Genomic DNA, 13,622 nt, shown 5'->3' on the forward strand with positions numbered 1-13,622 from the left:
GTGTCTGTGTTTGACTGACGATAACTGGCAGGCTACCGAGTTAGTTATCAAACTGCTGCAGCTACAAGTCATGGGCAGACAGACTGTCATGAGAGCAACAACCAAATCAGCATCTAATTGGTCCAGAGTGACATTTGCAGGTATGTTAACATGCTGTTTAATGTGCTGCAGCTGAGCAGCTAATTAGCCATCTAACCTGCTAACATTCACTTCTCCTTGACAAATGTTTGTTTGGTGGTTCATTCAGCAAGCTAAGGTGCAGGACAAGATGTGTTTGTAATTTAAAGAAGAAGGAAACTTTAGCAGGAAAGCTAATGTGGGTTGTTGTTCAGAGTCTGTGGCTCTTGTGTAGCAGGATGCTATCAGGCTCAGTGCGACCGTCTGCTCTGCCTATGATTGAACGCCACGTTATCGCTTTATTCAAGATTTGAATTACTGTATCAACATAAGGGCTACAGCTCCATAAGCAGATGATTGAACATTATTTAATCAAAATTATGTAAAACTAGGGGTCAAAATCATGAAATCAAAGAATTTAAAATATAAATTACTCCCTTTTGGTTTAAGTTTTTGCTCAAAGGAGAACACAGGAAAAGAGATTCACAGAGCAGATATGGATGCTGTATTAGACAAAAAAAACACACTTTAATTTCAGTTTAACTTTAATATCTCTGCGAAAGGGTTAAGATTCCTCCCCACCATACACAGCAGTGGAGGCATGGTGAATGTCACTGGAGCAAGTTTCATTCAGTAAAGAAGGCTGTGGAATACAATCGAAAGCTCCAGGAATAGCTAAGTAAATGGACCTTGCGTTTAGAAAGTTTAGATATGTGTCCACAAGGTCAACGGTGTATTTTCATGTTCATATTAGATTATCAGCTCTGCAAAAAAAGCTGAAAAATAAAAGAAAATGCTAAGCTATTAAATTTTAATATTTAGCATTTGATAAGGTGTATTTTTATACCTTTGATCAGAGTAATTAAGTAATTTATCTGTATTAATACTGATATTGATACTGTAGCACCTCTTTAGATCAGTCCTTTGTTGCTACACAACTAAGACAAAAGCAACAAGTATAAAATGCAAACACAAAATGAAAATAATACAATAAACAACCAAATAAAGGCAGATCTAAACAGGTTCAAAGGTCTTGAGCTGTTTTTTTAAAGATGTCAAGAGTGTCCATGAGTTCAAAAGTTTACACAACCCCGAAGGTAGAGTCTCCTTTTTTTTAAAGCCTGAATCAGGCAACATAAGAGACCTACAGGGCTGTAGTAGCCCACTAATGTAGGCAGCTGTCTGAACTGTAAATATGAAGAGGAGTCATTGAAGAAAACTGAAAAAAAAAATAGGTCAGAGTTGCTCCGTGCTACCAGAGACATCTAATACTTGAGGTAATCTTGCAGCTTCACTGCTTCAAACTGAGCCCAGAGACAAAAAGGTTTTTCTTTCATTGGGTTAATAGGAAAAATAGTTATAATAGTAAGTTATATAGTTTTCTCTGCCCATAAGCAGAAATCAAAGCACTTCAAAGCCACTTCAGTGCAGCTGCTACAGTAAGTGGCTCTTCTTCATGTATGAATATGTGTATTAATATTCCCCCGCCAAAAATAAATATTTCAGGCCACCACATACAAGCTTGTTTTTAGTCAACTCTCCTGGTTAAATCGATGCTATACAGTTCAAACACTTGGCAACGTGACATGTTAGTGACCACATAATGGATGATATGTATAGAAGGATCTACAACTTCTTCCACACCACCACAGATATCCACTGAAAAGATACGAGAGGCTTCTTGAAAAAAAAGAAAAACTACCTTAAACTTAATCTAATCTATTCAGGGAGGCTGCTGTGGAATGATCAATGTTCAGCTCCAAATTAAAAACCACGTCCAATGCCAGAGAGACTATTGGCAGCAGAGTCTGGGTGGGCCAGCAGCAACAGCAGGCCTTTATGGCAGAGAGATTATAACCAGCAGCTCTACTCTTTGCTACAGGGAAAACTCACTTGTCAGTTGCATATATAATGTAAATGGACTGTTAACACTTTTTTATTTCTTTGACCATCTCCACATCCCTTCTCCGCATTTGTTTGATTTCAAAGACAGATATTGCTTTGAAGTAGAGAATGATAATAAAAAGATGAAAAGGTAGATGTAAACATTTACACAGAGCCGTAGGGATTCAACTGAATAGATAAAAAGCTGAAAACAATGTTTGATCATAAATTTTAACGAGAACTTGTCGGCACAGATTCAAAACATAAACCCTACGTTATCATCATAAAACAAGGACAAGAAGAATCAGTTTGACTTTATACTATAAATGTTCATACGCCTGGGAATATAAAAGACATATATGTCTACACAACAACATGTATTGTCACCAACTTTCACCTGAGAGAGTTTTCAAGTTTCAAAGCAGCAAAAACACAGCAGGTATCCTGAGGTCAGAAAACCACATGCCTTTTCCTTCAGCTCACTCAGAGGTCCTTTGCTGCAGGGGGTTCATCATTCTTTAACCCACTATAAATAGATAATTCAGTGATTTCTACTGTGTGTGTTGTCTGCACTGTAATATTCAAACAACTAGTTTTACAAAGATAGACTTTGACTATGGCTTATATCTATAATAGTCAGATGTCAGATAAGTAGAGACTGATTTGCAATGAAGTCTGGTTAAATTAAGAGTTCTTTTCTAAGGACATTTTGCTGGGAAAATTCAGCAAAGGGTGTAACAATACAAAATCTTATAAAATCTCAGGTGCAGACCTTTGGCAGAGCTGCTGTGGCTTCTTAACAGTGAGTTGGGTCCTCCAAAATGTTGAATGTTGTAAAGGGACAGATGCTAATAGTACAAAACCAACACTATGTTGAAAAGGGGGCAAACAATGTCTTTTATCAGCGTTTGTAGGCTATACAGGACTATGACTGTGCTTCAGTCATTAGCTCACCATAAAAGTTGAAGGGGCGTCTCTTAGCAACGCTGGGGCTGTGTCAGAAATCACTCCCTTTATTTACCAAACAGTACACTATATTTACTGTCTGCCATTTTTTTTGAGTGTGCACTAATGAGTAAATGAGGGAGGCTGTGTCGGAAACCACTCCCTTAATCATTCATCTGCTACCCCCTATATAATTGACACTCAGTAGTGAGCAGTCAGTTGAGATTTTGGACTTAATCACTGTCAGCTGTGGAGCCGCACGACAGTAATTTTTGCTTTTATAAAAATATGATTATTAGCAGAAAGATTTAGGTTGTGGTAGTTGCCGCTTGTTTTGGACACGACCCTCTCACAGGTCAGTCAACATGGGAAACGCCACCCAGAGGACTGAAGCTTAGACGCTGTTTCCACAGATATGTCACAAAATGGCTTTATCCTTTTTTGAAAAATGGGGAAATGTGCACAACATAGCTGTAGTGTCATTATAGATTATATTTATTTAATTTCTTTACACAAAAAGGAAAGTGAGAAGAATTTAAATTTCAGTTTGACTTTAATAGTTTTTGGTGGAGGTCTATGGCACAGAGGAATAAGCTATATCAGACTTTGTCTACACAGGCAACACTTTGTTGGTCGAATCAAATCATTCGTGGTTTTGGTCTTTTCGTGGGATTTGCTGACAATAAGAAAAACAAAGAATATCACGAGACTTATTCTGTAATCATGATCGGATCATCTTCTTCAAACTTACCACTTTGAAATCCTCCGCTCTGCACTCGGTGCCGTGGAAGTGGCAGGAGAGCAACATGTCGTTGATGTCATGACCGGTGCGGTCGTAGAATTCCAGCATATTGAAGGGTCGCGGCTTGAAATTGTGGAAGTCGGCTTTGACCTTCAGGCTCTCCAGAACGCTCTCCTCCACAAGATGCATGTCCCTGATCTCATACCTGGGCAGACAAGCGGAGAGAACGAGAGGTCAAAGAAATATTTCATACATTTCAAAATGCAAATTTTATATCCCCTAGTCTGAGATGGATTTATGAATTTTCCTTGAACATACGTCTTCACAGCGAATAATCGCTGCCTGATGATAAAACAGACTTCATAAAAAGTGAGTTTCAGCCTTGAAACATTTCTTTTCACACTCTCAAGGAAGGTTTATGAGTCTTTGTCAGTGAACTTTTGCTCCGCTCACACACAGCTAAAAATAATACAGTCCAGAGTGAATCAAAAGGGACAGAAAACAGACAGTAAAAACGTACAAGATGGTTTTTCTGTGGCATTTTTTGGCTCAGAACCGATAGCACTACCAGAGTGTAATGTTTTATTGTACAGAATATAATAAAGTTCAGACAAGAGCTGTGGGGGCCCATAAAGCCGGTCGTCCATTCATTGTCGGTGTGGCAGCTCCAGGCTACACATTACTTCGACTTAAATGGATTAAAACTTAGTGAAAAATGTGTTTATGTTTATGTTGATTGAATTGTCTTGGACATGAGGACATTCGGTTAAATTTTCATGTGAATTCTCAAACTGATTGATATCCTGCTGTAAGAGTAAGGCTGACTAAAATATTTAAGACGTGGTTAAGGAAGAAGAAAGGGAACTGTTGAGAGTTTTTTTTTTGAAAAAATAGATAAATCATTGTACCTTTAACTCTGAATAAATTCACTCATTGCAAGTATCTCTGCTCATTAATGTTGTCAATCTGTGAATTCTTCCTGTCACTTCTTAGATACATCTTCATGAATTAAGGCATGCTTTGATCTAAATCCCACCTGGAAAAATAAGCAAGAACATGCAGAATAAGATGCCTTTTCCATGTCGTTTGTTTTTTGTATATCATTACAGATTTTTAGTGTTGATCTAGTGATGGCAGTATCAGTTTGTTGGTCCACCTCTTTGGTCCAGACTGAAATATCTCAACAACTATTTGATGGAATTACCATGAAATTTGTACAGATATTCATGGTCTCCAGAGGATCATTCCTACTGGTTTCAGTGACGCCCTGACTTTTCCTGTAGTTCCACCAGCAGGTCAAAGTTTTTATTTATGAAGTGAAATATCTCTACATCATCAAGATGGATGTACCAGTCTATCTCCAAGATAAACAGGCAAAAAATTGCGTGCAGACATTCATGGTTCCTAGATGATGTACCATAGCTATGTTCCCATGTGTAGTTTCTATCTCAACAACTATTGGATGGATTGCCATGAAATTTGGCACGCACACTCATGTCGCCCTAAAAATGAATTGTGATAATTTCGGTGATTTCTTAACTTTTCACCCAGCACCATCATCAGGTCAAAATTTAAATTTTTACCCAGTACCTTGGTTTTTGACCAAACTCCTGCAAAACTAATGACCTTCCCATCAACCTTTGCTGTACTTTGTATTTAGCACTAATTAGCATGCTACTATGCTAAACTAGGATTGTCAACATGGAAAACATAATACCTACAAACATCAGTATGTTAGCGTCAACTGCAAAAAGAATCATTTTATTCTGCTTGCAAAAGGTGATGAGCGAAAAACTACAAAAACAAATGTATAAGTTGTTTATGTGAGTATATTAGCATGCTGACATCAGCATTTAGCTCAAGACACAGCTGTGTATGGCGTCACACAGTTGCTAGCATGGCTGTAAACTCTTGTAAAGGGTCAAAACATGATCAGCTTGATGTAAATATAAAAAACATGTCATGAATTTAAAAAATAAATTCTGTAAATGTATTGTTTTAATCATGAATGTGAACTCTTGTCTTGTTGGACGTCTTGAACAGCCCAAAACCATATAAATGAAAACCAGAATTTAACAAGGTGACAACGAGGGTGAAAACAGTTTAAGAGCTGTAAAAATTTATAACACCTTGTTGTTACATCATCTTTTTATACTTTAGTCATTTCAGGTGCTCATTCAAGACACGTAAAAGCATAAGAAATGATTAGAAAATGAAAATCAGCTATTTTACACAATAATTAGAGGATAAATGATTACACTTTTGCTGCTTTGGTTGCACGTTTCTGTTTTATTGTTTTTAAAGTCTTTTAAAATTTTCATTTACATTTGGGTTAACGTTCATGATTTATATAATACATTTACATTAAACTGAGCTTAATTGATGCCATATTCTCGGTTTTGTTTGTGTGTCATTATAGATTCTTTACAAGCAACTGTATGTTTTTTATTTGGGAAACAAACTAATTATTTCATATACTTTATGTTGTGTCTGTGTTCGTGTGCATGCATGTGTGACCAGGTATGAGCTGGGAATGGATATCATAATATTGAGATATCAAGTTGTCTCTTTCTGGTCTTTAAAGCTGGACTACAGTGAAGTAATAAAATATCCTAAACTTATTAGATAGTCTAATAAAACGAACAATGAATGTCTCCCCATGTTTTATCGCTAACGATAATTCCACACCACCAAGACACACATACATAATCACATTATCGATACTGCAGTGTGGCATTCAGTTAAATTTCTGTGATATTTCATTTTGTCTATATCACCAGCCATAGTCCCTTTTGAGAATAAAGGCCCGCGAGTGGGGAGCCAGACAACCCACATCACACACAGCATTATCAGTGGCATTGGGAAATTTCCTTTCATTTAATGGAGCTTGCAAAAATCTGACCACGCTGCCTTGTATTAAAAGAGAGCAGAATAGCTGTAAATGTATCGGCTCTCTACCCTCGCTGTGATCTCCTACTGTGCTATTATTAAAAATGTCAAAATTTTAATGGGCTCACCAAAGAGCAGATTGCTTGGATTTTTTTTTCTCAAACTCTACCTCAAATGAAAGGCCTTTTTTTTTTTTTTTAGAAATTTATCATATGAAAGTAGCCACTTTCATGTGAATATGATCTCTTATTGATCTTTTGTGTAAGGTATTGTTAATACACTCCATACAAATGAGATTCTGTGGCTTGTCTTATTTAAACAAGAGCTGGTAATGTATGATGTGAAATTACAACATAAACATGATTAAATTTTTTATAAAACCTCCAACTACGCGCAATAATCCTTTTTTAAAAAAATTTCGTGAGGGCAAAGAGACATTTAACACTCTGAAATCAACTGAAATCTTCCAAATACTAAATCAATAATAAGCTGCAATAAGGTTCAAAAAATAATTGATAGATTTTTTCATTTTGTGACATTATGTTACATCTGTCCCTGGAACATCATCCGCCACACCTTCTACCTCTAATTCAATGTCTCCCTAACCTGCTACCACTCCCTGAATGGTTTCCTCCCTCTCTTTCCCTGTGTGTGTGTGTTTGTGTGTGTGTGTGTGTGTGTGTCCAGGTGTGCTGGAGTCTGAGCAGAGCTACACCAGCTGCACGTCATCTCAATAATCAAGACCTCTACATATATTCAGCCCTGCCGCTTCCACTCTGCCAGATCGTAGTCTCTCCTACTAGTTAGTGCTGATATGCTTGAAGGCTCTTTTTGATTCTTGGCAAATTGCAATTTTTTGATTCTGCCCGTTTCCTGACCCTTGTCTCCTGTCCCCCGCAGTCTCGCCTGCTCTGCCTCCGGCCCCTGTTTCCTACCCCTCGCCTGGTCAAGTCCTGCTGTTCTGCCTTCAGCCCTGCACAACTTAGTCTCCCTGGATCTCACTCTGGACCTGCTTCCTCAGCCCACTATCTGCCACAGCCTCAGTTCCTGGCTCTCAGCTACCAGCCTAAACTTCCCCGTGCTCTGCAATAAATCTCTTTTACTTAATTCCAGTCTCTTCGTCTGTGTTTGCATCCGGGTTCACTTGCTCTGCAGCCCCTCGTAACACATTAAGATTAGTCTAAACCCCATTATGTCAGAGGCAGAGAGTGTTTTTGTTTGATTGAAGGAGAACTTAATTGAGGAGAGGCATTTGCTCCTCGCTGTTTGTGTATTGGAAAAACCTGCCAAGAAGGCACTTATGAGATAAAATCCCATAAGCATGAGCCGACAGGATCAGCGAGGGCTGACACTTCAGCATGTGTGCAGCTTAACTATCATGCCACAAGACATTTCCCAGACCAGTGACTCCAAACATGGGAAGTGGGCGGAGAACATTTTTAAATGGATTTCATGCCACAAGCACTTTCATTTCTGGCCGCGGGTATAACGGCTAAGTGTGCCGTTGCATTGCCTCACTACCTTGCCGAGGGAGGCAGGATAATGAGCCCTAAACCTACATCAGAGTGTAAGAGTTGAGATGAGTACACGGAGAAAGAAACTTAGAGGGAAAATCAGCCCCTTTATGCTTTTGGTCTCCAACTTTGAAAAGTCTTCGTTGTGATTCGCTGCCTGGAAATGTGGGATTAGGAGATGCATTCATGAAAATAAATAAAATCCAGATGGCAAGTGTTGATTATCAGTCACACCAGCGTCACAGAAAAAAAATGCTAATTTTAGTGTTCAGTTTGGGATCTTCATTAAAAATTTAGGATAGAAGTTGGCTGTATACCCACATAAAAGTAAAGCCACTAGAGGCCTTTAGCACTGTCCTCTATCTCTTTAACTGACAGCCTGTCAGACACTCACATCGTTTTAGCTCTAAGCTTTCACTTTATTCATTTATTTTAAATATTCAGATGACAGATTATGGTCAACTCTCTCTTCTCCTGAAATACTCTGTAGCACTAAAGCCATCTTGCTGATTGTTTCATTATCACTGCCTCTGTTGACATTTGGAACAACATTACAACACCGCAGGGAAAGCAACATGTTTCAAACGGCATCCAAAGCCAGGATTAGTCACAGCCTCTCTCCCTCTCTTTCTCTGTGAGATCTTTCCTCTTTCTCTTCTGTTTTTTGGACAGCCCTGTACGTGCTCTAAATTGCTGAAAATATGCTATTCATTCATTCTTTTTTTTTTCAGTATGGTTGCTTTCCAGGAAAGCAAAATCTCTGACAACTGAGAAACAAGTGGATTCAATCTTTTGGAGCTCTGTCCTGTGCATACAGTACATGCTGTTGCCAGATCCACTATCCAGAGCCTTCAGCTGCACCAACAAGGCGGCTGGACTTCTCTGATTATAATGCCTCAGTTAATTCAAGCCTGAAAAGCCTGCTCTCCAAGCGCTGTTTGACTCAAAAATGTAGAAACTATGAGTTTGTTGGATGTACGAGACAAAATTTCCAGTGGTGGATGATGAAGAATTCAAATCCTTTATTTGAGTAAAAGTAACAATATCAACACTGTAAAAATACTCCATTACATGTAAAGGTTCTGCATTAAACATACTACACAAGCTGTGTAAGTATTTTAGCAAAATGTAGTACTCGATGCAGAAAAATGGCCCCTGACCCCATTTTATTACATTATTAATACTGTTGGATTAATGTGTAAGAAGCAATGTGTATCATATTTTATAAGATCATGTAGGTTTTGTATCTAAAATCTTAATCTGCAAAGTATGTCAATAATACATTTGATAGTGTAGTCAAATGTAGGGCTGCAACTAGCGATTACTTTCATTATCAGCTAATCTGTTGATTATTTTCTCGGTTAATCAATTAATCATTTAGTCAATAAAACATCAGAAAATCATGACAAATGACCATCACAGTGTCCTTAATCACAAAGTGATGTCATAAAATTTCTTATTATGTCTGACAAACAGTCCAAAACCCCCAAATATTCAATTCACTATAATGTATAAGACCAAAAAAGCGGCTAATTCTCACATTTGAGAACCTGAAACTGTGAAATGTTTGGTATTTTTGCATGAAAAAACAACTTAAACAACTAATCAATCATCATATTTGCCCATTTATTTCCTTTTGATCAACTAATTGCCTAATCGTCACATTTCTAGTCAAAGGACCAATATTTCCCTCTGGATTTCAGTGGAGTAGAAGTATAACGTGGCAAAAAATTGGAATACTAAAGTAAAGTACATGAGCCACAAGTTTGTACTTCAGTAAATTGCATTCCACCACTGATAATTGCAATATGAAACCAATTCATAGATTTATAATGACAGGTTGAAAAGATGAAGAGTTTAACCCTTACATACTGTTCGGGTCAAATTTGACCAATTTGTCATTTGAAAGCAGTAAAAACATCCTATATGACCTTCTCTAAACCTGAAATATTATGACTTTTCCAACAAAAATGGAAATATTTCAAAATGATTTATTTTTTTGCAGTTGATATACATTTTTGCACATAGAGGGTGTTCTGGGTCAATGCTGTTGCATCTTTCACATTCAATAAATTAATAAAAATAATCATGGCTGTTATGTATTAGATAACATGAGATCATAATATAGTGTGATTTCTGCTTCCTGCTCTCTGAAACATTAATGAAGGATCAATCACATCATTTAGTAATGACCGATAAGATATTTATTGATGCAAAATACATTTGTGGTTCAAATTTTGGTACAGGGACTCAAATATGAGTGAGAATATGAACAGTATGTAAGGGTTAAGAAATGATTTGATATTAAAGAGGAAATATAGACTGAAAAAAACATGACCAGAATAAATTATTAGAGATAAAAGCCACATGCACAGTAGAAACAGCTCATGACATTAAATTCTGGGCTTCATTTTGCACTTTTTTTTTTTTTTAAATAAATGTGATTGCACTTGTTACCTCTGGTTGAGCAGGGCCAGCAGCTCTCCTGCGTGGTAAAGGTCGTTGCGTGTCACTCGACTGAAGCGGAACGCGTTCAGGTTGCAAAAGGTGACCGCGGGGAACGTCATGATCGGGGTCGTGACCTCATCCAGTTTAGTGACGTGCGGGTACTCGAGATAGAAGTGGATCCGGTCCACGCACACGTACAGCAAGAAGGTCAGGGAGCCCAAGAAAAACACCACCCACAGGCAGCGTTTGATGCAGAACCGCTCGTACGTGAAGATGTGAGAGATCCCGTGAAGGGTCGAGCTGTGCGCAAAAACTTCTAGAGGTGGAGGCTGATTTGTGTCCATTTCTTCGGTTTCTACTTTGAGATCCATCGTTACTGTGCAACAAGCTCGATCTGAATGCCGGAGTCAGAAAACAGCTTCAAAAAACACTTGCTGCTGAGACAAACTGAGCCAGTATTCATGCATTCATTCACCTGTCCACCCGAACAGGTGTGACCGTGTAGATAACCACCCTTGGACTTTGGTCGCCATCTCTCATGCAGATTGGTGGGAAAACATTTTGAGCATCCGCTGCTCTCTAAAGAAGTCAGACGAGCAGGACTTGTGAGTTATGCATTTCACAGAAGCAGACATGCAAAAGCAGGGCGACTCAAAAGCATGCATAACCAAGATGCCAAAACGAGAGTCCATTACCACTGCACTACAGTGATGTTTAGCGGTTCTCTCACTGGGTTGCAGTAAAGCAAAGAGAAACAAGGACTGACAAAGTGTTTCATCAGCCTGCGAATTTACTGGTCGATTATAAGTCCAGCGAAGCACACATCATTCCTGCACGCCAGCAAGAGGAAACCCGGAGACCGAAAAGAGAAAGAAATCCTTTTGACACTTCAGCTCATTTATTGAGAGTTCCTTTGTAGCCCAGCCGCACTCATGTCCCTTCCTATCCGCAGATTTTCAGGTCAAGTCAGGAGGTTTCCTCCACTCACGGAATATAAAAACGTGTTAAAGAGTCAGACGGTTGGTTATTCTGGTCCGGTGGTGAGTCGTGAGGTTTCCTCCGCTCATGTTTGTGTCTGTCTGGCAGCAGCAGCAGCAGCAGCAGTGGTGAAGAGAGGGGAGAGAAGAGTGAACTGATGCTCTGCTCTTCACCTGTGAGCTCTGAGTTACTGTAGTTTCACATCTTCACTACACAGCACCGCAGCCCGCACAGTGAGCAAGAAATGAGTGAAAACAGAGAGAGGGAGTGAGAGAGACAGAGAGAGAGAGATACTGATTCCTTTAGGGACATTTATGAAGTGCCATTTTCTATTGTAGTGATTTGGAAAGCATCTTTCTGCAGCTTTCTTTTTGCAACATAATATTTTTTTTTCGTAGGAGAGAGAGAAGGTTAGAGGTTAAAATAATTTGGACCAACAAAACTATAGCCAAGAAAAAAGGAAAAAAACACTTCAAAGTAAACTTCAGTGTTATTTGGATCAAAACACAAAACTAAGAGGCCAAACAAGGCATTAAAGTGGCATTCCAGTGATTCAATATTACACTTTGTATCTCATAAAAGACAGAAAAATAACAAAGAATTATCAAAATCGAAGCGGCAGAAGTTGAGATATCTCGACTTTTTTGTCGTTAGTATGAGTTATGTCCCAAAAACAATGGACCCTACATTTCCCATAATGCAACTTAATACCGGATTTCATTAGACTCCCCCTGCCTATTAACACACACTTTTTTTCTTTCAAACTCCAAACCCGCAGTTTGTAACAGGCTCTTAATGTGTGATAACCCCAATGATGTCACTCTGACATCATCATGGTTAAATTATCAAACTGGAAAGCTCCCTGCAAAACCACGTAAGACTTTATACAACTGTTTTCACAGGCTGAGTAGTACTCCTCATGACGAGTAAACTGAACTTTATCTGTAAAAAAGTAACCAAATATTTAACTAAATACAAACTGACCGCTGAGAGTACTGCCGACAACAGGAAGTAGAGACAGAGCAGAATCCAACTCAAATGCCCAGAATTCACTCATAGGCCAAAACATAACGCAGTATTTACTCGGGGTAAATATCAAATATGTCAGAGCATGTTACACCCTGCAGTGGAAAAACAAATAAAACTTTACTGAGTTCCTTTAAAGTCTGACTCTTCCATTTGATTTTTTATTTTATCTTTTTTCATCTAGTTCTCATCATTACCACTGCATTATTAAACCAGATCTGATCTTTTAATATATGTGTGTATGTCATGATTTTTAAAAAAAAATCATTTTGTCCTACATTCTCTGTAAATTTAATTCAAACTTGAATTCGAGAGAGATTCTGGTGCGGATGTGATGTGTGTGCAGAGTGTCCTAACTTGCTGCTCTCAAAAAACAAATTAATTACCAGTCGCCCCCCCCAAAAAAAGAAAAAAAGAAAATACTATGTGCCCTGTTTAGATTGGACCATCATGAATAAACAACGACAGTTAGTGTCCCTAGCTGGATACTGAAGTGAAAAATGGATCTGGCTGAGCAACACGGCTAATTCAAGCTTTGTTAATATAACAAAATATTTATAACATGTCATGAAAGATGCATTACCCACCCTAAATGAATCAGCATGAAGGAGAAAAAAAAAACAAAAACGTAATCTGTGACATTAAAAGTCCTTCTACATTCGCCGCTGCATGTGCCCGGGGGCATTTCATATCTCAAATCCGGCAAAACAGTGATAACTAATGCAGACATGTGTATTAAGTTTGATATATTTATGAGGCTTAAGCAAACTCTTCCCATGGTTCATGTGTTGATGTTTTTAGTTATGTGACTGTGTGATGTTATGTCACATCACCTGTAGAGTAACAAACTGTGACACTGCAGCAAACAAATGCTGTTTTTTTGTCATCAAATCCAACTATAAGTTTGAAGTTAAAGTGTTTTAACCCACAGTCTCTCATTTAAAAGCCAACACTTAGTACTGATCGACATTGTTTTTAATTAAGAGTGAAATGCAGTTGAGCTGAACCTCTATTGCATTTCATTTAGAGTTTTTTTAAATGAATGAGAAATTATGCAGCTGCCAACAGGGCAGTGCCCA

The 13,622-nt window shown here is 38.3% G+C and overlaps 1 protein-coding gene across 1 annotated transcript in view; it reads right to left on the reverse strand.

Moving 5' to 3' along the window:
* Nucleotides 1–13,622, reverse strand: part of LOC137184782 (acid-sensing ion channel 1-like) — a 52,276-nt gene extending 38,654 nt beyond the window's left edge. The window contains exons 1-2 of the mRNA XM_067592771.1: nt 10,549–13,622; nt 3,698–3,893 (exon numbers count right to left, since the gene is read on the reverse strand). Coding sequence (XP_067448872.1) covers nt 3,698–3,893; nt 10,549–10,910 — 558 coding nt within the window. The 5' untranslated portion in view covers nt 10,911–13,622. The remainder of the gene's footprint in view (nt 1–3,697; nt 3,894–10,548) is intronic.

Source organism: Thunnus thynnus, chromosome 6 (assembly GCF_963924715.1).
Source record: "Thunnus thynnus chromosome 6, fThuThy2.1, whole genome shotgun sequence".
Taxonomy (NCBI): Eukaryota; Metazoa; Chordata; class Actinopteri; order Scombriformes; family Scombridae; genus Thunnus; species Thunnus thynnus.